At 59.1% G+C, this 25313-nt stretch overlaps 1 protein-coding gene across 1 annotated transcript; it reads right to left on the bottom strand.

The window, feature by feature from the left end:
• Positions 1-1472: 1472 nt before the first annotated feature.
• On the bottom strand, positions 1473-25199 carry SDC1 (syndecan 1). The gene is made up of 5 exons (XM_059132568.1): positions 24840-25199; positions 6059-6140; positions 4673-5145; positions 3751-3877; positions 1473-3614 (listed from the first exon to the last, which is right to left on the bottom strand). Exons 1-5 carry the CDS (start codon positions 24903-24905, stop codon positions 3445-3447), a joined length of 918 nt encoding a protein of 305 aa, XP_058988551.1. The 5' UTR covers positions 24906-25199; the 3' UTR covers positions 1473-3444.
• Positions 25200-25313: the final 114 nt, after the last annotated feature.

Genomic DNA, 25313 nt, shown 5'->3' with positions numbered 1-25313 from the left:
GGGACACGTGACCAGGTGCACACGGGCACATGATGAAAAGGTGAAGAGAAAAGGAAATAGCGCTCCGTTGCTCCATTCCCAGGAGCGGGGAGGGAGAGTTACGGGAAAGCAGAAGATAGGGGAGAAGCAGGTCAAGGTCGTGGGGAGTAGGGCAGCAAGCCGAGGCCTGAGAAGGGGGCGGCAGAGAAATTCCTTGAAGTTCGGGGGCCTGAGGCACGTGGAGATGCTGTGTAACCCCCTCACACTGCAGCTTTCTCCCTGCTAGGCTCCTCAGTGAAGCCAGTTTTATGGCCCCTTCCTGTAGGGGCAGTGCCCTCCGTTGGGGGGGGCGGGACTCCAGCGGGGGTTCAGATCAGGAGGGGCACTTAGCAGAGCAAGAGAAGCTGTGGGTAGTGGCACAGCTTCGCCCTTTGGAGAGGAAGGGAGCAGGTGGCCTGGACACTGGGTCTTGGAACCTTGCAGGTCCCATGCGGAAGGGCCATCAACCCTCCTGGGTCCTAGTGCCGCCCTCTGGGGGTACACGGCCAGGGTGGGCTCAGGGGCCAAGAGGCCTGCTTCCAAAGCCCAGCTCCCCTGCCCACGGGCACGCGACTGTGGGCAAGCGGCTTCCTCTCTGGGCCAGTTTTTGTCTGTGAAGTGGTTATAGCAACAGTGGCGCCGTCTCTGAGACGGGTTAGAAGTCCGTAGTGGAGGAAATAGGAGATAATGGTGGGGTGGGGGCGGTGTCCAGCAGCGTGTGGCCCACAGTGAGCTCAGTCAGAGTAGGAAGTTGCCTGTTCTGCAACTGAGGCCTCAACGTCCAGACCAATGGACATTCAGGGTTTTCGATGCTGAACCAGCGAGTGAGCTAAGGGTTTTGTCTCCGCCTCCAAACCCTTCAAGTGCATTGTCAGGGAAAGTCCAATTCACTCTGCAAAGCAGCCCGGAGCCTGCTCTCCCCAACCCACCCACTGATGGCAGGGCCCTGGAGGGAATGGTCCCTCCTGCCCTGCGCTCCGAGAACACACCAGGGGTGCCCGCCAGCACCCAGGACTAGAGGGGCAGATGACAAGGGCCATAGGCAGAGAGATCTGCCACAGAGGGACAGCTGGGGGGCATCAGCTTGGATGGGACCGAGTAAGGGGAGGGCAGCCAGATGCCCTTACAACACCAGGGCTCCCACAATGCACTGCACATTTTTAAACTTCGGGTAGGTAGAGAGCCCTCACATCCACAAGGTAGGGAATGATCTAGAAGAGCAAGAAGGCGGGTTGGGCAGGAGACAGTAAGACCAAGAGTCCTGGAAGGAGGGGAGATGACAAAGGCGAGATCCGGGGCAGCAGGAACACAGCCCTCCCTTACTGCAGAGGGCCCGGCACTGGTCCCGTGTTCCTCACCAACCGGCAGCACAGCCCAGAGCCGGGATCCCTCCAAGAAGAGGACAGGTGAGGGCACGGCCAGGCCAAGAAGAGACTCAACCACCACCACAGCCCAAAATGACAAGTGCTGTTTATTATAGTTACACGAACGGGCCCAGCCACAGGCTCGGCCTCATCCCAAGGATGAGCAGAGATGAGCAGTAACAGACCCTTCCCCACCCTTCTCCCCACACCCCCTCCCCCCCAGTCGTGTCCGGTCACACACTCCGGACAGAAAGTCCCAGTACTGAGCACAGGTTCCCTTCTCCTGGCGGCACACCTCTCTGGGTCACAGACGGCCCCCCTCCTGGAACAGCCAACAGAGCAGCTGGAACGGTGTCAAATTAAATAGGCAAGCACAGGGGCTCCCAGGAGGGTTGCGCTGGGGGCCTCGGGTCCTGGCGAAGGTGTGAGAGGAGGTCCGTCCAAGGTGTCTGAGAGGCAGGCCTTGGCTCCGGGGCGCTGTGGAGCCAGTGGCCTCCGCCGAAGGCTGGGCTGGAGGCGCCACAGCTTCTCCAGTCGTTGAAGTGACCATGCTTCGAGCTTGGCAACAGAAATTTACATCAGGCCTTCTATAACCTTGGCTGGACTTACTGACCTCCAGAAGAACTTGAGCAAAGACAAAAAAATGAGAAGCAAAGCAACCAGAGGGACTCTGGTCCCAGAACCCACCCCTCCTCACAGGAAAGACAAAGGCACAGAGTTTTTGGCCAAGTTTCTCAGTACCATCTGTGTTTAAAGAAAAGGCTGGTCACGTCCACACGACCAACACAGAGAGAAGCAGCAAAGGTAGAAGAGTTCACGTGACTACTTTATATTAAAGTTTATTACATTTGGAAAATCTACTGTACAGGGAAAAAACCCATTGGATTAAGTAGAGTTTTGCCAAAAGCAAAAGACTATCACTCTTTGGAACATTCCTGATTCCAGCCCAGGGCAGGGCCACAGAAGCACATTGAAGGGGAACCTGGTCCTGCGTGGAACAGCTCTGTGCCAGGTATGCCCAGGCCCCTCACACCACCTTCCAGAAGCAGATGTCCCCCAGAGACATTTTCTGGGGCACCCAAGGCAGGGCTCAGTCTGCGGGAGACTCTCTGGGCCCACTGCCCCATCTCCCGGCCCACAGTCCTCTCTCCTCAGTCCCCAGCCAGAGGTGCCAGGATTCCATTCTCCCCTGGCTCCTCTGCTTCACAGCAGCCTGGCCACGGCGGCGGCCCCACGGCCTAGGGCACGGCTGCTCCAGCGGCGTCTGCCCATGGGCCCCCACGATCAGCCAGCCCAGCCCAAGGGCCACTGGGCAGACATTCCATACCCTGTTGTACACATGAGTGACAACTCAGAGATAACCGTCAAACTAGGCCTATTATGTTGTTTTCCCAATTTGGTTCTCCTAGTTAAAAAAAAAAAAAAAAAGACAAACAAAACAGAAAAGTCTGAACCCTGATGCTGTCTCCTTGCCATAGATGAGGGGAAGCAAGACGGGGGTAACTGAATGAACTTACTTAACTTACCTCAGGAGTAACAAAGTCTACTGGGCTATGAACAGAGAAACTAGAGGAAACATGTGCAAAAACAAAGTTGTATCTAAAGGAGACCCCCCCCTAACAAAACAATGGGAATCTGCCGGAGCTCCAAACTCCTCTCCCCCACCCCTCGCCCCTCGGGGGAGGAAACGCCCCCAGATCAGGGGTCTCGCTGGCAAGTGCTACAGATGTACCCGCCGCAGACCCATCCAGGGCCAAAGCGGCCGGGTCCCCTTTCCCTCCAGAGTTGGACCTGGGGAGGGGCTGCTCCAGGTTGGAGAAACCGAGTCAGGAGGAGGAGATGCCAGGTGCTGGCTGTGGTGGAAAGGTCATGTGCGAGAAAGCCCCAGCGCCCAAGTCTCCAGGCAGAAGTCAGAGAAGCAGAGTCGAGAGCCCCCAGCGGGCCCCAGGAGTCCGCGGGCAGGGCGCGGGGAGGGGGGCATGGTGGCGGGGCCTGCAGTTCTTCACGGACGAGGCAAGTGGGGGCCTAGCGAGTGGCAGGGGGAGGAGGGGCACGGTCCCCGTCAGGCGTAGAACTCCTCCTGCTTGCTGGGCTTCTGGTAGGCTCCGCCATTGGCTTGTTTGGGCTCCTCCAAGGAGTAGCTGCCCTCGTCCTTCTTCTTCATCCGGTAGAGCATGAAACCCACCAGGCACACGGCCAAGATGAGCCCCACGAGGCCTCCAGCGATGACCCCTGTGAGGGCAGGCAGGCCGGCTCAGCGTGGGTTAAGCAGCAGTGTCCCCCACACCAGGAGGGGCCCCCAAGGCGGCCTGGGTCAGCCCCGCTCCAGGGACAAACAGAGCCCACCCCCCACCTGAGAGAAACGCACCTCCCAGCACTTCCTTCCTGTCCAGGAGGCCCTGTGAGGCCTCACGGTCCACTGGGGGTTGATTCCGCTTGTCGGGCTCCACCGCAGTCCCGGCCATGTTCTCCCCGGACAGGTCAAAGGTGAAGTCCTACGGGAGGCAGGGACAACCTCAGGCTGGGGTGGGCCACCTCTGGCAGCAGCATCCAGTTTTCTTTCCCAACCCAGAAGCAGCTCAGGCCTCCCTGGTCACCACAGCCACCAGCTCAGATGCACCCAACCCAGACCTCCTGGACCCCCAAAGCTCATCCTATCACACCAGACCCCGGCTGGACTGTGGCAGAGACATCACAGCAAGTGAGACAAGGCACATGTATTTATATGAAAATAGACAGGGCGACCCCTGGGTGGTTCAGTCAGTTAAGTGTCCACCTTTGGCTCAGGTCACGATCTCGGGGTCTTTGGATGGAGCCCCGCATCGGGCTTTCTGCTCAGCACTGGGTCTGCTTCTCCCTCTCTCTGCCCCTGCCCCCAACGTGTGTTTACATGCACGTGCGTACCCTCTGTCTCTGTCCCTCTTTCTGATAAACAAATAAAAATCTTTAAAAAGAAAAGAAATACCGTCATTTTAATGTCAAGTGTAAAGTTACCATGACTGCAAGACAGACAGATCGAGTAGAATTTTTATACTCTCTTGCTTAAGTTTGGGAAGACTTCTCACAGGCAATCTTGAAGGACTCCTTTGCTCTGGTCTCCTAGTTAGTCTGCCCTGCCCTGGGCCTGGCCCTGGAGGCAGGGGGAAGGTGGGACCTTGTGACCTTCTGTTCATGGCGGGGGATGGGACATGCTTACAGGACACAGGGTGCTGGGGGCGCCCGATGTCTGAGCCAGAGTCCGTTGGCACCATGCACCATGGAAACAGAGGACTACAGCGGGGGGCACTCACCTGCTCCCCAGAGCCCTCGCCTACTGGGAGCTGAGTGGACACTCCATCCTCCGCGGCCCTCTCGGTGGCAGAAGGACCTCTGTCCTCCACATGGGGAGTGTGAGGGTCGAGCCGTCTGGGTCCCGCCGAGGGCTCATGGTGCTCAGGCTGCATGTCCCTGTGCGGATGGGAGGTAGCCGGCCCCGCGGCTGTGGTGGCTCTCACAGTCGAGGCCCGGTGAGTGGTCGGGTGCAGCGTGGTCTCACCGGGTGGGTGTGTGGTCTCCTCCTCCCGGTCGGCGAAGCCAGGCTCCACCTTGGCCAGGAGCACGGCCTCCCTCTCCTCGGGAGCCTCTCCCGTGGGCAGGACGGAGGTGGAGACCGTGGGGTTATCTGCACCAGTGGGCTCTGGAGCCGTGGGCACGGCTGTCAGGAGCCCCACGTCCTTCCACGTGGACGGGCTCTGCTGCGACAAGGTGGTATCTGGCAGAGCACCTGGAGGCCCAGAAGCAGCTTGTTGGAGCAGGCAAGGCCCAGGACATCAGACCGGCCAAGCTCCTGCAGGGAGGAAGGGCCGCCCCAAGACTCCCCGGCCGGCAGAGCAAACCCTTCCCTGAGAAGCGGTTTCCCCAGGGGAGAAACTCTGCTTTGGAAAATGGAAGAGGAAAGCTGCCCTTTTCTGCTGCACGTGCCTGGGGACAGCATGGTGTCTCGAGGCATGACACACCAGGCCCTCTGGGAAGGAAGATTTTCTGCAGCCACAGAAGCCTGCTACCTGGGTGGAGGCATTCTCAGGAGCCTGACTGCCTTGTCCCCTGCACACACACCTCCCTGGCCCCCTCCCTGTTCACCTGCCCTCTCCCCAGAAAGGCCTACCACACCCCCACCAAGAACAGAGGCCTGTGTCCCACTTCCAGCTCTCAGGCCCTTACTTCGGCCACTTTCCCCACAGATGGCCTCAACCCTCTTCCAAAATCCTGCTCAAGAGCACCTCCTCTGGGAGGCTTCCCTGGTCACCTCCCACTCAAGGACTTCACTCCCCCAGAAAAAGGAGAAATAGGAGAAGATAAGGGGACATTCATGGAGGATCTACACCCCACCAGGCTCTGTGTTACCTTACAGCCCCCAATAATCTTATGAAGTCAAGATATATTCCCATTTTACAGATGAAGAAAGAGAGGCCTGGAGAAGTCCCCCTTTCCAAAGGTTGCCCAGAGAGTTAGGACACTATGAGCCCAAGTCTGTCTGCAGCAGACAGCCCCTGGAGCTTTCTAGAACCCCAATACTCACTCCCCGCCAACCCACACATGCCTTCTCCTTGCAGCATGGACCTCATTCTCTTCCCTAACATCACCCCCCAGACCCTGCTGCCTGATGGCCACCTTGGGGGTCCCTCGTGTCAGCTCACCTGCACCAGAGCCAGAGAAGTTGTCAGAGTCATCCCCAGAGCCGTCCTGATCTTCAGGGGGCACGTTTATGGCCACAGTTTGCTGGAAAAGGATATAAAAGGGTATGAGTGGAAGCTTGGCCAAGGCCCTGCTGCTCTGAGGTCCCTGTCCTAGACAGCTGAACTCCTGTACCACACACACACACACACACACACAAATACACACAGCACAGGAAAGAAGCCTTCGTATGTGGTACCAGGACCCTCAGCTCGGGGCAGCTCGCTTGTCCCCCACACACCCCCGAATGCTATGATGACCCAGCCCTGCACCAGGTGCTGGGGGTACAAAAACACACCAGAGGGGGCAGGCTTTGCCCCAAGAAACTCAGCCTGGTAAGGGGGCCCTGGACCTCTTAGAAAAGCCACAGAAGATATCATTGCTGGGAAGAGAGACTGTGGCCCCAATGGACCCCATCAGCTCAGCCTACACTGAAAATGGGGCCATTGGCCAGGGAGCTTCAGGGTCCAAGACTGGGGTTTTCTAGAGCCCTAGGAATAATCCCCCAGTAACCTGATTCCAGAGAGGCATGCTGGGTACCAGGGTATGGACATCAAGGGTCTCACAGGGGAAAAGATCAGGGATGGGTATGGGACATAGCCACACAGGACAGCCCCAGGCCTGGCCGTGCTCCCTCCCACACAGCCTGTCTTCTCACCGACGGGAAGGACTGGGTCCACGCCCCCTTGGGGAAGCAAAGACAGGGTGCCCATTAGGCTAGGGACAGATGAGACTGATCTAGAAGAGGCCCGGCACTCAGGAGGCACCGACACACGGGCTATGGGCCTGGTAGGGACCCTGTGTGCAAACAGCAGTCCCAGGACACTGCCTGCCCAGGGCAGCTCAAAGCGGCTGCGGGGGCCAGAGGGTGACTCTCGAGGCAGGGGCTGCCGCTGCAGGACTAGTGAGCAGGCCAGGAGGAGGCAAGACACACCACAGAGAGCCCAGCAGGCTGCAGAGAAGCCTGGAGCCCGGCGATGTGGGGGTGTGGAGGGCTCCCCAACACTAGTTCCAGAACGTCAGTCGGAGAAGGGGAGACCCAACAGCCAGGTGGCAGGAAGGATAGCTATGAGTGTCCTGTTCAGCAACAAGCCTTTGACCCAGAGGAGTTCGGGACATCTCCATCTCTAGAGGGCCCCGATGTCAGGGGCCCCACCCAAACATGAATAAAGAGGCAGAGCATGGGGCGCCTCGGTGGCTCAGTGGGTTAAAGCCTCTGCCTTCAGCTCAGGTCATGATCTCAGGGTCCTGGGATCGAGCCCCACATCGGGCTCTCTGCTCAGCAGGGAGCCTGCTTCCCTTCCTCTCTCTCTGCCTGCCTCTCTGCCTACTTGTGATCTATCTCTCTGTCAACCAAATAAAAAAAAAAAAAAAAGAGGCAGAGCAGTACAGTTCAGAGCACATGGGGTAGGATACTCCCTGACCTTAGCCACTTACTAGATGAGTGGCCCTGGGGACATCACTAAACCTCTTAGGGCCTCAGTTTCTCCATCTGTAAAATGGGGACAGTAGTAATATCTACATTCCAGGACTGCTACAGAAACTCACTGAGGTTATGCACCGACAGCAGCCGCTGCTTTAACTCGGGGAGTGAGAGCTGCTTAGCATGGATAAAAGGATTCTGGAGCCTTCTGGGGGAGAGCTGGGATGGAGGTGGTGGGGTGTCAGAAGAGAGGCAGGACAGAGCCAGGTCACAGGAGACCCAAGGCTGGGCTCCAGGGAATGAGGCCTCCTCAGCCCCGGAGGCCTCCCTGGGTCCCCGCCACAGGCCATGGGGTTTCGCTCTTGAGTGGAGCAGAGCAAGGAAGAGACAGATAAGACCTTTGGCCTCCCTGAGGCTGCCTGGGGCACCGCTGGGCCAGGTGGAGGCTCCCCATCAGACCCTCGGGTCAGAGGGACACTTCAGACACGTGTAGAAACCACCAGGCTAGAAATATCACTGAGCTTCCTCTGAAAGTACAAAACCCAAATTCTACCTCTCCTCCCACCCCCCCAGAAAAAGGTTCCGGCCCGAGAAGAGCCCATCTGGGCCCTCGTGGCCCACCCACACCAACTGGCTTGGTCCCTGTCCTCTACCCGCCCCTCAGGCCACTTCCTGCCTAGGCTGTCCCCAGGTGGTGCTTCCCACATGGGGCCTGTCTCCGCGGAGCTCACCTCCACCAGGCCTGTACCTGCACCCGAAGGGAGCAAAGAATACTGCTCCCCAGGCAGGCATCGAGCAGGTGCCCCCACCCCAGCACGGCCCCACCCCAGGCCCACAGCAGACTGCCACCCACAGGGCAGCTGGCGTGGGTGCAGGGGGAGACACAAGCATTCGGGGGTGGGTCAGGGCGCCAGCCAGAGCAGCCGTGCCGCACTGAAACTAGGGCCAAATCTTCTAGCAGAAGCCGGAGTCTCGGGCCCAGGTGAGGGCAGGCAGACGCTGAGGAGGCCCAACCTCTCACCTACCCAGAGAAGCCCCAACAGGTTAGCCCGTTTCCCAAGCACAGGGCCTCTTTCACCACCAGATAAGACTGTGAATCTGCCCAGTCCCTAAAAACAATTTGTTCCCTCAACTCCGCTCAGCTTATCCCTGTGCGATCTTGTTTACACAACAAGCTCTTAAGCAAACGCTTTCTCTGCTGAAACCAGCTCCCTGACCTCAGGGGCAGCCCCTCCCCTCTCAGGGCCTGGTCTCCAGCAGGGGAAGGGCTGCACTGACCTCCTGATCCCCTCCGGTGTGAACCTTAGTGAGGGCTTCCACTCCCTGGGGAGGAAATGAGCAGAAACTGCTGAGTTTGAACTTGGATCACTAGGTGCCAGAGGACTGGCATTTTTGGGTGAGACTTCCAGTTTCACTTAGGCAGCTGTGCTAAGAGTCTGTGGCCAGCTGCCCCCAAGGCCTCCTGGGGGGCTCTCCGCAACCTTGTCTCTGCTTAGGGCCCCTCAGAGACCACCACGTGGCCACAGGTCAGGGCTGCTGGGGGACAGGTGAGTAGCCCAGCTTGGAACCCACATCAAGTAGCCTGGGAAGGTTAAGGCAGGCCAGCTCACACCTTTAACCTCTGCAGAATCCTAAGAAGCTCAGCTTTTCCTCTAACACACCAAAATCCCTGTAGGAAGATCTAAACATCTGCACATTCAGTTTGCCCAGAGGAAGGGCCAATCTGCTCCAGACCTTTAAGCCCACCGGCCCAAGAGGCCAAAGCCAGGTTTGGCTGCAGTGGAGGGCACAGGTCATGGGGCAGACACACGGAGGCTGGGGGACAGGGAGCAGGAGAGGAGCTTAGCCCATCTCCATCTCAGAGCTGCTGGCCACACCTGGGCTGCGCGGAAGGACTGAGAGCGGCGACCCAGGGTCAGGGCTCCAGCAGAGCAGAAAAGAGATGGTACGAGAAACTGAGGCACTCTCGCACACTAGAAACACTTTCTACCCCTTTCCACCTTTACCCTTCTATTTGAGGCAGGCAGGCCTGAGATTAGCATCTTGCACAGATAAGGAACTGAAACAGACAAGGGCAGGGACTTGCCCAAGGCCACGGGCTGTGGCTACACGTGCTCCCCTCACCTACCCAGCTCTGTCCCTCCCCCTCTAGCCCTCAAAAGACCCCCTGGCAGGCCCATCCGGTTTAAGGGGCCCATCTACACTTATGCAACACATACATGAAGATGTCAATCCCGTCAACACAGCCGCCACCCCCGCCCCCGGCCCGGAGCTACAGGATGAGAGTGTCACAGAGGAAAAATGCCTGACCCCTACCCCAGCAGCCGAGGGGACCAAGGTGCCAGCCCACGAGTCACAGCTGCCAAGGGCTGGGAGTCTGCATCGGGCTGCTGCCTGCCATTCCCGAGAATAGATCGGAGGGTCTGTGGGCAGAGGCCAGCAGAAGAGCCTCAAGAAGGCAGAGCCTCAAGCCAAGCCCAGCCCGCTCTCACCCCGCACTGGCCATAGACAGCAACCTGTGCAACCTCCACCCTGGCAGGCCGAGAGTGCAGTCGTGGGGCAGCACACTAACCATGTGTCATCGGCTGCCTGACTTAGTGATGGAGAAAGCACAAAGCCTTTAGAAAACATCACTGAGCTGCTGCTCTTCAACCAACACGTGGCTAAAAGTACAGTATCGTGTAAGGAGGTCATAGATGGATATTAAACAGGGACCATGACACCAACACTCAGGGGATCACCATCCAGGGGCTTTGGAGAGAAAAGACATGGTCTGGTCCTGGCAAGCTCCCAAGGCACACAGCCAGGAGCCCCATTTCGGACTTCCAAACAAGTGGCTGGGGCACAGAGGGTGACCCTTCAAGCTAGGCCTTGAAACCCCCCAGGCAGACCTGGAGACAACACTCAGCCCAAGTCACTAAGCTTGGCGACATGGGAACCTCAGGAGTGTGGCAGGCATACACAGCCGCAGGGAAGGAGGCTCAGGTATCCGCTAACCGTTATCTGTCCCAGTGGGACGATGAAGCCCGGGCTGCTGTGGTAGGACCAAGTCACGGAGTCCACAGCCCTCCTGGTCTCCTTCAGAGCTAAAGGGGCTGGCGGCAGCGCTTCCTAGGCAGCCAGCCTGGGTGCTGGCTCTGGGGCTATTGACTGGAGGGGCCCCCAACTTGCTCCAGGAGCCCAGCTGTGGGGCCAAATGCAACACAGGCCCCACAGACCTGCCAGGACAAACACCCACTGTTCCCACCCACTGAGATTCCACGGGGCAGCAGACACTCTTGGGAGGATTAAGAGATTCATATTTTCTTTAGGAATTGTTACTCCCTCAGTTTCCTGGTCAGAGCCATGGAACTAAGATTCCCAACCCCCCACCCCCCCCACAGTTCCTAACTCTTGGGTCCCGAGATCTCAGAGCTAAAGAACCCCAGCCTTCAACCCCCACCTATGCATCAAGATGCAGAACTGACCCAAGGGGACATCCAAACCATCGCCTTTGGCCGGGCCCGGGGCTCTCTTTCTCAGGATCCCGAGAATCACCAGATGAAGTCCTCTGAGCGCCATCCCTGAAGCTGACTCAGTGGGTCTAGGGCAAAGGCCCAGGACTCTGACAGCGAACAAAGTCCCCACTCGAGTAGGGATGCAGCCTATTCTTGCAGAACACTAATCTCAACAGGAAAACTTCTAGCCTGGAGTTGCCCAGGGCCTGGGCGCCGGGGAAGGCAAACCCCTAGAAGGTCCCAAGACCCTCGCTCTGGTCATGTTCAAGAAGGAGGTCCCAAACGGCAACAGGGACCCATAAACAAGCCCTAGCGGCAAAGGGATCCAAGATGACTCTGGAACAATCTCTGTATTTCTGATGCCGCCACTCTCTACAAACAGTGCACCGTAGTGCCGGCCTGGTCTGTGAAAGAGCCTCACCGAGGAGTTGAGGAAACCCTGAGCTTCGGAGGCCTGGGTCCTCTGGCTGCTCACAGCACGAGCTGCAGGGGACACAGCGGAGCCTCCCTCCAGCCCGCCCTGCCGGCTCAGGGCTGCGGGCTCTCCGTGGGATCTCAGGCCTCGGCACTGACCTGGCAGGAGGAGCCGGGTCTCTCGGGGCGGGCCCACCGGGGCAGGGAGCAGGGGCCGCTGAGCAACCCTGCAATCTTTCAGGGGCACCTGCTTTCCCGGGGTTGGGGGGTAGGATGGGGCGAGAGACGGGGGGGGGGGGGGATGTTGTGGAACACGCAGCCTCACTCCTATGGCTCACCCAACACCCTGGGGCCCTACTTTCCTCGTCCGGGACACCATCTGTACCCCCTCCCTTAGCACCTGGGCAACATGGCCTGAGCACGGACCCAAAGGGCCAGGCAGGTCACACCCAAAGCACCTTGGATCCGGGGTCGCAGGGAAATCACCAGAACCAGGATTGTGGGGGTAGGGAGCCTGACCAGGGTGGCTGCCCCAGGGCGCATCTAGCCCTACTGGTCCCCTGCTGGGTGACCTGGGCAGCTCTCTGCCTCTCTCCAGACAACAGAAGGGGCCAGGCTAGAGTCCCCCAAGCTCCCTTAGGGCTCGGACAGGCGAGGCTGGGACATGGGAGCAGGAGCCCCAGATCCTTGTCAGCAGGTGACACAGTGGCCCCAGATTGCCACACCAGGGTTTGTAGGAGGGGCAGGACAACAGGCCAGGGCCCAGGGAAGACACCAGGCTCCCTCTTGCCCCTGGCTATCCCAGTGGTGGCACATAAATCACTTTCTCTCCAGAGGCTTCTTTCCTACCTCGGGAGCTGCCGGGGAGACGTGCTTAGGAGAGTGAGAGGCACCAGTCTCCCAGCTTTGGCCTCAAGACCCTGAAACCTGCCGCCACTGAAGACACTCCCAGGAGGTGGGGGCCCCCCCAGAGCCTCAGAGCCACCCCAGCATTTCCGGCCCGACAGGCACCCTGATTTATCAGCTCAGTGTCTCTCTACCAGAACCAGGTCAAGCCGGGACTTGCAGAGGGCATGACAGGCCTGGCCTAGGGCGGCAGGGGCCCAGGCAGCAGCAGCTGAGTGACAGGGGACTTACTCTGCCCTCAGCCTGAGCAGCCACAAGGGCACCCGGGCCCCAGCCCCCATCGGCACTTCTACCAGGAGGAGCGCCTTTCAGGGGACCTCCCACGCGTGTACCCTTCCCCCCATTCACACACACAACCCACCTGACCTGTCCCCAGCCTGCCACTCAGACACAGGCCTCACCACGTGGGGGGTTCCGAGGCAGGGCATGTCCAAACCGGCCTTGGAAACACCCCCCTCCTCCCCGGCCAGCCCTGTGGTAGCATTTCCCACAACACTAATGCTGGGCTTTCCAGATGGAAACCTGAGGTCAAGGTCGCAGAGCCCTTTGCCCTGGCGCATTCTGCCTATGTCAAGTACCCAGAATAAACAAGGCTGCATTGAGGGAGGGAGGATCCTGGCAGCCAGCCCCAGGCCCGATGCCCAAGCCAGGTGAGAGCTGCCACCGGCACCCCCAGACCCACCCCTCCCCAGAGCTGGAGCCCGCCTCACAGCCCACGTGCTGGGACTCGCCTCAGAACAGGCCCAGCTGAGGGCTGGGTGTGGGGCCGCAGAGCTGGAAGACCAGTCCCTCAGCTTCCTGCCCCCCCAACCCCGCCCGCGAGCGCCCCAGGCTGGGCGTTGAGCAAGGCTGCCCACCCTGGCCCTGCCAGCCTTTGTGGCCAGGGCTGCCCTGGGAGCCAGACAAGGGACGGCCAGGGGAAAGTGACCAAACCCGACACCAGGAAAACCTGGTTATAGCCTGGGCTCTGTTCCCAACTTACTGGATGACCTTGGAAAACACACTGTTTCCAGTTCCCCATCTGTCCAACGAGTGACGACAAGGGGGCTCCGAGTTCCCAGTCTACGGCTGGGAGGTCGAGACCCGCCCTCAAGGGGCAGGCAGGTGCAGCAGCCGCAGCAAACATGGTGCTTAGTGGGCAGAGGACCCACTGTGGCTAGTGGGGATAAGGGCGCTTGGCCACAGGGACTCGGGGTCATTGCTCTCAGCTTCCTGAGGAGGGTTATGGACCAGGCAGGATGTCCCAAATCAAGGGGACTCTGAGATGGCAACTGGCAATCCATGAGGACAGAGGGAGCAGCTAAGGCCTCCAGAGCCTTGTCCCTCCCCAGCCCTGGCTATCCAAACAAGACAGCTAAAACCAAAAGCTCAGTGTAGGGTTCCCCACCAGCCCTCACAGGGGCCCCCTGCACTCCTCTCTAGCTGATTAACCCCCAGATTCCACCAGGCTTGGGGGCCTGACACCTCTGGCACACCGGCCTCTAGAGACAAACCCTCCCCCCCCGCCACTGCTCTAAATAAAGTATCCTCAAGTTTCACAGAGGCAGAAACTTGTAGCTTTGGACACACCTGCAACCAGTCAGGGCTCCAGCTGTGTATGCAGGGAAAGGGAGCTCTTCTTCACCCACTTACCCCATTGGTGTCCCTGCTGTTGCAGAGTATCCCCATTAAAATGCCTCTGGGAAGGCTAGCCCGTGCTAGTCATTCACACTAGAGTATAAAGCAGCTCTATAAGAGGTATGTGCTCCTTCTGGAAGTGAGGCACTGTGGGTGGGTAGGAGCTCTGGAGGATGGGAAAGGTCACAAAAGAGAGGCTGGGAGACGCCAAGAACAAAGTTTTTGACCTGTGTCAGAATATGGTTGCCAGCCAACCCCACACCTAAGAAAGACTAAATTCTCTTTGTTCCCACTTTGAGCTACAGACATGGCTTCTCCTCCCACAAGCAGAAGAATGGGCTAGCCTGGGAACCTGCCTCTGGAATAAAGTACAATTCAGACTGATTAGGCACTGAGGCTGCTAGAAGCCCAGACAAAGACACAGGAAGGGCAGAGCGTCCTCGAAGGAGTTCCACGGGGGTACCGTAGCAGAGTGGAACTGGGAGTTTGGGGTGTAAGCAAGATGTGGCAGAATCTTCCATGAAGACCAGGTCTGAATAGGTTGAGCTTGCTCCCCAGGTGACTGGTGGGCTCCCGCCTCCACAGAAGCAGAGTAGCCTGGGTCCCTTGACATCAGCATACCATCCGCCAGGGGCTTCTTGATGGCTGGAAGGCCCACCGAGCCTCAAACGCCCAGCCCTGCCCTCCCAGGCACTAGCAGCACCGGTGCACAGTAGGTCCTAAGGCATCTGAAGGGAGACTGGACGCAGCCCCAGTCTTAGGAGCTCGGAGGCACCCAGGAGGCACCTAGGAGGCACCCAGGAGGCACCCAGGATGGGGAGTAGCCCTAACACCATCCCCAGGGCTCAAGGACGGTCAGGGGTGGCAGTAAGAATCTTGGGCTTTAACCTGGGCTGGGGGTTACTCGACAAACAGAAATACCTGAACTAGGCCTTAGGGGGAAAGAACAGTTATAACAGCTAATATTTATTGTGTACCCTGTGCCTGGCACTGATCTAAGCACTTTGGCTGAATTAATTAATCTTCGTAATAACCTTAGATTCTAGTACCATAGTCATCCTCCAGATAAAGAAACAGAGGCAAAGGGGACAAGCCGTTTAGTCCCAGGGCACACAGCCAGCGAAGGGCCAGGGGGAGGGTTTGCGGGCAGGCGGGCCGGCACGCAGGCTGTGAGCCACCCTTCAGTGAGGACCACGTGGCTCCCCCGCCCTCAGGAAGAAGGAGCCATCATTTCCATGGGAGCTGGCAAAGGGGAAAGTGCAGAAGGCAGGACCGTAAAAGTGGGGCCCTCTTCCCCCCAAATCCTGCGGCCCAGCCTAGCCCAGCTCCCTCTCCTGGGCGACCTTAAGTCTGCAGATCTAGGGACAAGCCACTGTCCCCCCACAGTCTGGGGGTCCCTGCTCAGCTGGCCTGCGCCCCTACCCCGGTGCCCTGGTGTCCGGCCTCCTCGCACTACCCACCGGCCCAGCCGACACCTCCTTGGGGTCAGGGGCCTGCCGTTGGCAGAGACTCGGGCACAGGTGAGCAGAGTCTGGCCTGCCAGGGAAGGATCCAGTTTCCAAGAAGGGGCAAAAGCCCTGTTTTCAGACCCTACAGTATCAGCACACGGGAGTAAAACCAGACAGCCACGGACATGAAGGGACAGCACGCCGGGACAGGTCAGACAGCCAGCAGGGGGTCTCCACAGGGCACGGCACCCCCAAACCCTGCTAGACTTGCTCCTCTGAGCCCAGGCAAGGAAGGGGCTCTCACTCATGCCATATATATTACTTCCTGGGACCTTGTCCCAAGCCCTCTGAGGCAGATAAAAACCCCCAATTTACAGAAGTGTTAACTGAGGCTTAGGGGCAGGTGAAGAAACAGGCTGGAGGTACCCAGGGAGCCTGGTAATGACGGAGCCTGGAGCCTGGTAACTCCGTGTCCAGTGCTCGTCCTAGCCTCCACACGTCACCTCTCCCTGGTCCAGTCCCCAGGGATGCTCACCTATGCCCACTAGCCCACCAGCTCTAGACCCCACCTGGCCTGCCCAGCCTTCAGAGCATCAGGACTCCAGAACCCACCCCAAAGGTAGACAGACCCAAACAATCAGGCTCAGGCTGCTGCTGTCATACTGGGGGAAAGGTGGATCAGGATGTCCCTTGGACGCCCAGCCCCTAGGTCGAAGGATGGCCCTGTTCAGCGGGGGGGTGGGTGTTAAGGTCACAGGTTCTCTGCTCCTCACACAATTCCCAGGATGAGGACCCAGACCTCAGGGCCTTCCCAGGACCTTACAACATCCAGGATGACCCCAGGAAAACACAGCAACTATGCTCCTCCCCTACCCCTACCCCCAGATGCCTGCGGGGGTGGGGGGGGGGTGGGGGGAGGCGGGGCAGAGTCTGAGGAGCTCCCCTGAATAGGGGGCCCATTCTCCTAGCCCAGCCCACAGCCCGCAGGCCCTGGCCAGCCTGGAGGTCTCACTGCCCTGACGGTCCCCACAAGGCACCCTGGAGCAGGTGCGGTCCCCACAGACAGCAGGGCCGCACCCCTGCAGTTCCCTCTGGGAGAAGGTGGAGTGACGTCAGCCTCTGCCAGTCTCAGAGGCCTCCCAAAACACCCGCAGCCTGGGGCCCTGCGAGCCCAAACCTGATCACACATCCGTCAAGGACACTCGTCAGAGATGGGACTCCAAGGCCCGGGACAGTCCCCTGGGCAGCAGGGACGCTGACAAGCCACGGAGAGAAGAGCCGGTGCTGCCGACACAGTCCAGGCCCCAAGCAGGCTGGCGAGGCCCCAAACATCAGCGGCCACTGTAGGGCAAGGGGCACGGGAACAGCAGTCCTTGAGTCCCCCAGGACCGCCTGCGATCATTACTTGCTGGGTCTGGAGCGGATGAGCACACCCCGGCCTGCAGAAGGCCCCTCCTTACCTCCACACCTTGCACCCACCCAGGGCCAGAGGGCCACCAAGGACAGCGGGTGTGGCCACAGAAAGTGCTGGGCAGCCCTAAGTGGGAAAGACGAATTCAACGTGGTTGCGATGGGACAGGACTCTTAACACCGCTGGAGATCACGGTGCCCGTGAATGGTCCCGGAACAGGACTGGCAGCCTCGGCCACCCCCACTGCCCTCAGCGGGGCACCACCTCTGCTCTTACTTTGCATGGCCAGAAAATGACCTGCAAGCTGCGGTCTGAGCTCCTGACTAGGTACCGCTGAGGGATTCTGGGAGGAACCCTGTCCCAGTGAAGGACCTTTACTGTCACGGCCCCTCTGGCCCATCTGCACAGATCAAGCCTCCTGTCTGGTCCGCCATGGCCACCCTCTCTTGCGTGGGCCCCCTGATCGGCTGTAGAGCGCTCCCCACCTACATGGGGCTGCGTACACAGCAGGTGCCCAGGCTCTGGGCTTTAGATCTGGTCAAGCCAGGAAGGGCTCAGGACCCTCAGGGACTGAGGCAGCGGGAACAGAGGTAGGCCCCGCCCCCAGTCCCGTGACCCAGCAGGACATCATGAACACCCCAATGCATGATGGTCACCGGCTTCTTTGCCCCCTCCTTCCATTTCACAGATGGGCTCACTGAGGCCAGGACAGGCCCTTGCACAAAGTCACTCCGCAGCAAAGAGGACGGCCAGGGTTGAAGCCAGGCAAGCAGAGCCTTAGTCAGCCACACTGGGCTGTTCCCCATCCCATCTGGCACATCGTGGGCTCATGGTCAAAACTGGTTGGGTGAGTGTCAGGGGAGGATCTGTGGGCCTGGCACCATGACTCAGCTGACAAATGGAGCGATAAACATGCCCGCCTGCCCCACTGCCCCAACCTGCCCGACGGGGCTTCCGTTCTTGCTGATGAACGGACCTGGGGCGCGGGGCCAGGATGCCTGGGTGTGTGCACAGAACAACACCAAGTCTGACCTTGCCCAGGGTCCCCCGTCCACCTCTGGTTCCCACTCTGAGCTCTAAGTCTACCTCCTCCAAGCAGCCTGCCCGGCCCTCCACAGAGGACCTCTCAGGCAGTGAGTGTCCCTTCAAGAGTCCCTTCAAGACCCAGAAGAGTAAGAGCAGAGGACCTTAAGCCCCTGCCATGTTCCCCACTGCCACCTTCACCGTCCCCAGGACAAGGTCTCTCTGCAACCACGTGACCATCAGAGCTAAAGACGGGGAAGGAAACCCCTTGAGCAGATGGGAGAACTGAGGCACAGAGACGGAAAGACCTGCACAGGCCAGTCAAAGGCTAAACCAGGACTAGGAAGGACAAGTGTCCTGGCTGCACTTTTCTCTAGGAAGAACTTCCAAAGTCCTATAACGCCAGTGACAGAGGAGCGTCAAGAGTTGTAGCTAAAGAGGGAAAAGCCCACCAGAAAAGGGGAGAGAGAGGAAGACCACTTGCTAGCTTCTGGAGAGGAAGCTGTAGACGGGTGGGAACCAGGTTCCCCCCGAAACAGACTGCGGCCTACTCAGTACAAAGGCCCATTGGAGAAACAGAGTCAGGATGCCCCAAGCAAAGCTTAGGTTTGGCTTCAACCCACGCTGCGTGTCCAGTACCCCACCCCCGTGTGTACACGTACACACGCACGCACGTGCGCAGCCTCTGGTGGGGGCGGGGGAGTCACGGAGTTTTCCCAGCACCGAAGGCCAGAGGAGAAGCAGCCTCCGCATAGGACCACGCAGCCCTTAGAGCCATAAACAGAGGCCAGGAGGAGAGAGACCCCCAAAGAGACCAGAAGGGGGTGCATCGGGAAGCTTCCAACTTTACAAGTCAAGTAAACACTTGTGGGCAGACGACTGCGTCGGGGAGCAGGTCCAGCCACCAGCCTTCCCCTCTCCTGGCCCTGTGGTCCCAAGCCCCAAGGCTGCCCACTGCACTCCCCTCCCCCATAAGCCTGCCTCCCCGAGCTTGCGAGCTTGCGCCCCTCCAGACACCCTGGGTCCCCAGACCTGCACAGCAGGACAGGAAGCAGGACACTTTCCAGAGGAAGCTTAGCTCACCTTCCCTCAGGTCACCCCCCATCACCGGCTCACTCCTCTGGGCCCCAGAGCACTGAGCTGACCAGATGCCCCCGTCTCAGGCCCAGAAATACCGGAGAACTTCGAGAGCCTACTCCCCACCCAGCGTAAGCTTCGTGAGGCCAGGACAAAGCCGTGCCATCACGCAGACAGAACTCGCCGTCCCAGCGGCTGTGTGGATGCTGCCCATGTCTTGAAGTCACAGTTGCTGAGGTGACCGTGGGGCACACGGTCTTGCCTTTGTGGCCTCAAATGGGCCTCCTTGTGTTGAGGGATACTGCCTGCCCTCCCTCGGCACTCCTCAGCCCGCTCAGAGGGAGGTTCCAGAAGGCACACTCCCATCTAAAGCCCCACGTCTGCTGGAACAGCTGAGAGGGAAATGACACCGTGCTGAGTCTGTTCCAGGGCGCAGGGACCTGGCGCCAAAAGCCTTCTTTCCACAGACTCCCTTAATCCCACTCCTTCTCTCTAGACACACTCAGGCAGGCCCTCAGGGTGGGGGGTGGGTGTGGGGGGTAGCTTTCAACCCACGCCTCCAAGACTGGTTGTTGAAAAGAAGGAAGAAATCGGGAAATCGTTTGTTCCCTAAAACTAGCAAGGTTCCAGGACTAGAAAGCACTGAATGACCATTTCTTCACAGGGCTGCTCCTGCAGCCAGAGCGGGAGCTGGAGGGAGCCGGCAGGGGAGCCCAACCCAGGAGCCAGGAGGACTCACCTGGCTGGTACCATGGTGCCTGCCTCCCAAGCTTAAAAATGGGTCCACTAATTCCAAAAACATTTCCCCGGTGCCTAAGATAAAAGTCCATGGAGACCGGCTGGTGCCCTGGGGACAAACACACAAGCACCATCCAAACATGGGGACAGTCGCCCCATCAGGCCACTCTGCACCAAGCCAAGGACATATGGTCCCTCCATGGGCATCAGACCTGGGAGCACATCCTACCCTGCTCTCCCGGGTCCCACTGTTTCCTGACTGAGGCTCCTGGGAGCAACTCTTGCCTGTCCCTAAGCCGTGAGCTGAACCCAACCCAAGCCCAGGACATTGCCAATGGTCAGGGTTCACCTAAAGGCACTGTTCAGGCCAGCTCTGCCCAGCCCAATGCCCTCTCCATTCAAAGCATGTCCGTGCACAGTTCTCTGGGACAGAAGAGCAATCACCCATAGGGCCTTGCAAGTAAGTGTCAGGCAGCCTCCTCTACTGGGCTTTACTGGGGAGACGTCAGAGTCCAGCAACTCATTTGTGCCATACACATATGGCCCAACATCTGTACAAATCCTGCTTCTTCTACACCAGTCCCTTGGAGGGGCTCACTTCTAGAGGCCTCACCCACAAAATGAGGACAATGACATATCTTGTAAAGGTTTGGGGAAAAAATGAAATAAGAATATAAGGTGACAGGGGTGCCTGGGTGGCTCAGTGGGTTAAAGAATATAAGGTGACAAACCATAAGTGACTCTTAATCTCACAAAACCAACTGAGGGTTGCTGGGGGGAGGGGGGTTGGGGGGAGGGGGGTTGGGAGAAGGAGGGTGGGGTTATGGACATTGGGGAGGGTATGTGCTATGGAGAGTGCTGTGAATTGTGTAAACCTGGCGATTCACAGACCTGTACCCCTGGGGATAAAAATATATTATATGGCTATAAAAAATTTTAAAAAAATTTTAAAATTAAAACAAACACACACACACACACACACAAAGAATGTAAGGGAAGCAGTGAGCGCTTGACAGCAGGCATTCAATCAAAGGGCCCCGTAATTCTATCCACAGCTCCCTTCTCCTCTGGCACTTTCACTTCCAAACACTTTCAAGTGCTCATTATGAAATGAACACGCAAATGACAGAAAGAGGACAGGGAGAACAGGTATGATGTCCGCTTTTCAGAGGACACCAAGACTTGGAAGTGAAATGACTCACCCAAGATTACACGGTGAATCAGTGGCAGGGTTGAGACTCGGTCCTGGGGCTCTACTTAATCCAAAGCTGTTTGTGGCCTGCCTGGCAGTACCGGCACTAAGAAAATGTCCTTCGATCCAATTAAAACATGGTGAAGAGACAGGACCCATGCTGAGAACAAGGGCCCTTCCGATTACGAGTTACAAGGAGTTAGCCTCGCCTGGTCCAGGCTACCTCTGTGACTAGAGAGTCGCTTACAACTCAAGCCAGATGGGGGAACTCAAAACATGGGGGTCACCAGGGGCCTCCTTCCAGTGGTCATCCACACCTGTTCACCCTTGACAGCCTTTGTTATTCTAGGTACCGTCAGGGGTACTGCAGAGGTCCCAGCTGGGCCCGTGAAGGCACAAAGTGCACGTGTCACGGATCACGAACGTGGCTCACAATCGAAACTCTCAGCACGGAAATCTGGTCTTCTGAGAAATGGTTCTCCCAACTCTGATTAGTGTCTTAGCACTGCTGGAGAAAAGTGCAAGTTAGAAACGAACAGAAAAGCTGCTGACTGCACTTGCACGACCATGACTGTCACCTCAGGCTGCTATCAGAGATGGAGGAAGAAGAACAAGCCAGAATTCAAAAGGCACCAACCGGGGGCACCCAGCACAGGAGGCAAAGTAGTCTTGGGAGCTCAACAACCCAGGAGATTAAATGCCTCACATAACACGGTGACAAATGAGGACCCCTGACTCCCTGGATTAGATTATGCTTTGTATCCCTCTGTTACTAAGGGAAGGAAAATACACTGCAGACAGTCCTGCCCAAAGTAAGAATACTTCTGAGGCTAATGTGAATTCTTAGCTCACTAAGGAAACCTGGATACCAAGGATACCTCATTCCCAAGGGATTTCAGGATCCCAAATTTGGCAATAGGAAACAGTCCTCTATAAAAAAAGAAAAATACTACAAAATTCAAGCTTTTCACTTCTTTCTAATTCTTTCCAGGCCTCTCTCTCATCCGTCTCCCACCAGCCTCGGTTAATGAGGTTTTATTGGAACCCACCATGAGCCACAGGTAGAGATGAAAACCAGCTCCACCCTCCTGGAAGAGCTGAAGCCAGGAGTGACATCACCTCTAGAAGGCTCCGAGCCCAGGAGGAGGCAGCTAAGGCCTCCCCCACCCCCCACCCACTCTGCCAGGCCTTTGGGAAATGTCTCTACTGGCCCCCATAATTAGGGCAAAAAGGAATTTTATGCCTTTCAAGAAAGAGAAAAGGGAAGGAGAGAAAAACAACAAGTAACTATTCCAGAACAAGCAACTTTCCTGGCATGGAAGAAACAAAAGACCACGGGAAACACACACTCCGAAGCCTTTTTAGGCAAACCTGTTCTTGTCTCTTGGGAGTGGTTTCAAGCAACCTTCTGCCCTAGCAGCCTTCCTTTGCCCATTCAAAGTCAGGTGCCCAGGATCATACCCTACCTCACCGGTCCCCAGGGGGGCTCTGACCTGCTTTCCCACTGGGACCAAAGTGAACCCTGGGAGTAGACCAGATGTCTGCAACCTGTCGACCCCGCCTCCTATTTTAGGCAAACCCCACTGCCTTACTTCTTTTAGGAAGGGGGTAGGGGTGGATACTTTATGCCACTTTATGTCCCCACTTTTAACTCAACATGGACATCCATTATAAAAGGAAAAAGCAGGGCTGGGCAAGAGAAAACACGCTACACTTTATAAAAGAAAAAAGAAAACCTGAACTCCAAGCCAAGGTCTGACTCCAAAGCTTAGTGCTTTCAGGCTCCACTCAGCCACCAGGAAGCCCTCCCGCCGCCGCATTCTAAGGAGACTCCCTCCTTTCATCCTGTCCCCCTTGAGACACAACTGCCTCCCAGTCCTGTGTCTCCCTCTGTATTGGGTCAAAGTTTCCAGGCAAGACATAATGCCTCCTACTGCAGCATCTGCCCTTACCCAGTGCACAGGAGACTGGGAAACATGCTCCACAGAGAGCCTCAGATCCCATCTCAGGAGAATGCCAGCCCCAATCAAGGGGGGCAAAAGAACCACCACCCACACTCCCCCCGATTCTGCTGGAAATAGGTGGAGAACCCCACCTCAGCAATCTTTGCTGAGGCCCCATCTTGGACCTGGAGAGAGTGCAGCAGCCAGGTAAGGCCAGAGGGGCCACGGAAGTAAGCCACACACCTCCACTCTCTTCTCCCGAATATTAACTAGGATTCAAGGCACCAACTGAATCCCACAGAAACTGCAGTCCTGAAGAGAGAAGAAGCCAGATGCCAACTTCCTGGACCTGAAAGCCAGGAAGGCACCGGAGACGGAGTTCAGAAATCCCATGAGTCCCCCATGGCTCCCTCAGATTTGGCACCCTCGGCCCCCCACCGCCAACTCATCAGCAATTCCAGAAGCATCGGGGACTCTACTCTTCAAAATACTTCCAGAAACAACAATCGCCTGGAAAGCAGATGAGCCTTCCCAGATGAGCCTGGGAAACATCTCACCTGAGCCAGACCCTGTAAAATACCCGCCAGCTCTCAGGAGCTGGTAGTTTCTATCATTGTAGAGGGACCCGCTTCCAGACGGTCGGCGTTGCCGAGACTTGCGCAGATGCCACATTACCAGGGGAAGACCCGGCACCTCCCCCCACCCCACCCCCAACCCGGCCGCGATCCTTCTCTGCCCACGTGCCTCCCTAACCAAGAGCTAGGGAAGTCGAGCGGTCCAGATGTGGCGAGAGACCGCCACTTCCGGAAGGGGAAGAGCCCCCCGCTCCGTCCGCACCTCCCCTCTCCATCCCGGGGGATGGCCGAGCCAGCCCGCGGGGAGGGCCCCGGGACCCCCGCAGCGGGCGTGGGGGCTGGGAGTGGACGTGGGCACCCGGCGGCCAGCGCTGACACCTGGCGGCCGCCCGCGTCCTGGCCCACGGCAGGGCCGGCGCGGCGGGGCGGTTCCCAGGAAAGGGTTACAGGGGCCGAGAACAAAGCGCCCCCATTGGGGAAGGCGGGCTAGCGGACGGCGGCGGGGGCGGGAGATCACTTTCTGGGGGCCCTCGGGATGCTCTAGGTCGGCCAGGTCCCTCTTTAAAGGGGGACCCACCCCCTCGCCAAAGGTGGACGCTGGAGTCCTCCCCGAAGGCCTCCTCCCTCAGCCACGGGCTCCACATTTGTCCCTCTTTCCCCTCCGCTCCACTGGGCGGGCCAAGGGACCCGCCTTCCCTCCGCGCGGCTCCAGCACAAAGCCAGGCCGGGGGAGGGGAAGAGCCATTCCGGGGTCCACTCGCGTGGAAGCCGCAGCCCGCGCCGGCCGTGCCCGGCCCCGCTCGCGCCCCTCCGCGGGCAGCACAACTTCAGCAGCCCCGAAGTTGGGTTCCTGCGGGGCTCTGGTGTGCGGGGGCCAACTTCCCGGAACCTTCCGCTGCCAGCTCGGCCCCGCTCCCTCAGGGCAGCCGACTGGAAGCCGAGGGCCCCACCTCCGCCGCCACCGCGACCCCCGCGCAGCCCTGGCCCCGGCTCCTCGGCCAACGCGCCGGCCCCGCTGCGCCCAAACTCGTCTCCGCCGAAGGGGCTGGGCGCCCGGGCTCGGCGAGTCTGCTTTAAATTAGGCTCTGCGGGCGGGGCGTCGTGGCCGCGGTCACTGCATCTTCTCAGGTCGCGGGCGGAGCGGAGGGGAGCCTGCGACCCCGGCGCCGCCGCAGGCTGGCGGGCTCCGACGCATGTGGAGCGGGGTCACATAATTGAGCGCGGGGCACCGGCGCAGGCTCCTCTCCGCGGGACGCCCGAGCCCCCGGCTCTTGGCGGCGGAACCCGCGCGGCGCCCACCGACGGCGGAGGCAATTGAGGCGGAAGCCCCGGTTTCGCGGTCACGGTCCCGGGCCCGCCCGGCTAGAGCGGGAAGGAAAGTCCCCGCTTCCCCTCCCCCTCCACGTGCCGCCGGCGGCATCGGCGGGTCTGCAAGCACCGGCTTCCCGCCGCTCCCCGCCCGGCCCCGGGCCGCACTCACCGGGAGAGCCGGCTGCAGGCGCAGCGCCAGCGCGCACAGCCAGAGCCAGAGCGCCGCGCGCCTCATGCTGCCCGGACCGGCGGCGGGAGCGCGGCAGGCTGCGGGGATCGGGGCGGCGCCGCGCGACACGGACTGCTCGGGGCTCCTGGCCGGCTCCGCCGGGTCGTTGCGCTCTGCACCCTCGGGCGCTGCCCCGCGCACAGCTGTCTACGGCGAGGGCTGCGGGACCCGCCGGCTACAGTCCGCTCTCTGCCGCTGGATTCCTCTTCGCGCGACTCCGCTCGCCTCCCGCCCGCACCTCTCCCGCCGAGCTCCGCCTTATAATAAACCCACAGGCCCTTAGCCGTTGCAAAAACTAGCCCCCCACCCCCAGCTCGCCAGGTCTCCCGGCCAGCCCCAGTCCCCACCCCCTAGGACCCCGCCCCCTGAGCCACACGGCCCGGCCTCCTCGCAACGCCCCACCCCCGGCGCCCT

Source organism: Mustela lutreola, chromosome 9, assembly GCF_030435805.1.
Source record: "Mustela lutreola isolate mMusLut2 chromosome 9, mMusLut2.pri, whole genome shotgun sequence".
Classification (NCBI taxonomy): Eukaryota; Metazoa; Chordata; class Mammalia; order Carnivora; family Mustelidae; genus Mustela; species Mustela lutreola.
The sequence above is the reverse complement of the archived record's forward strand: the minus strand, read 5'-3'. Positions and strand labels throughout refer to the sequence as shown.

Coding starts and splice junctions, on each gene's coding strand:
- SDC1 (XM_059132568.1), bottom strand. CDS start 24,905: ATGAGGCGCGCGGCGCTCTGGCTCTGGCTGTGCGCGCTGGCGCTGCGC. Junction 5,146..6,058: donor CTTCTCTGGCTCTGGTGCAG/GTGAGCTGACAC, acceptor CTGGGCCTCCAG/GTGCTCTGCCAGATACCACC. Junction 3,615..3,750: donor CAGGAAGGAAGTGCTGGGAG/GTGCGTTTCTCT, acceptor CTGCCCTCACAG/GGGTCATCGCTGGAGGCCTC.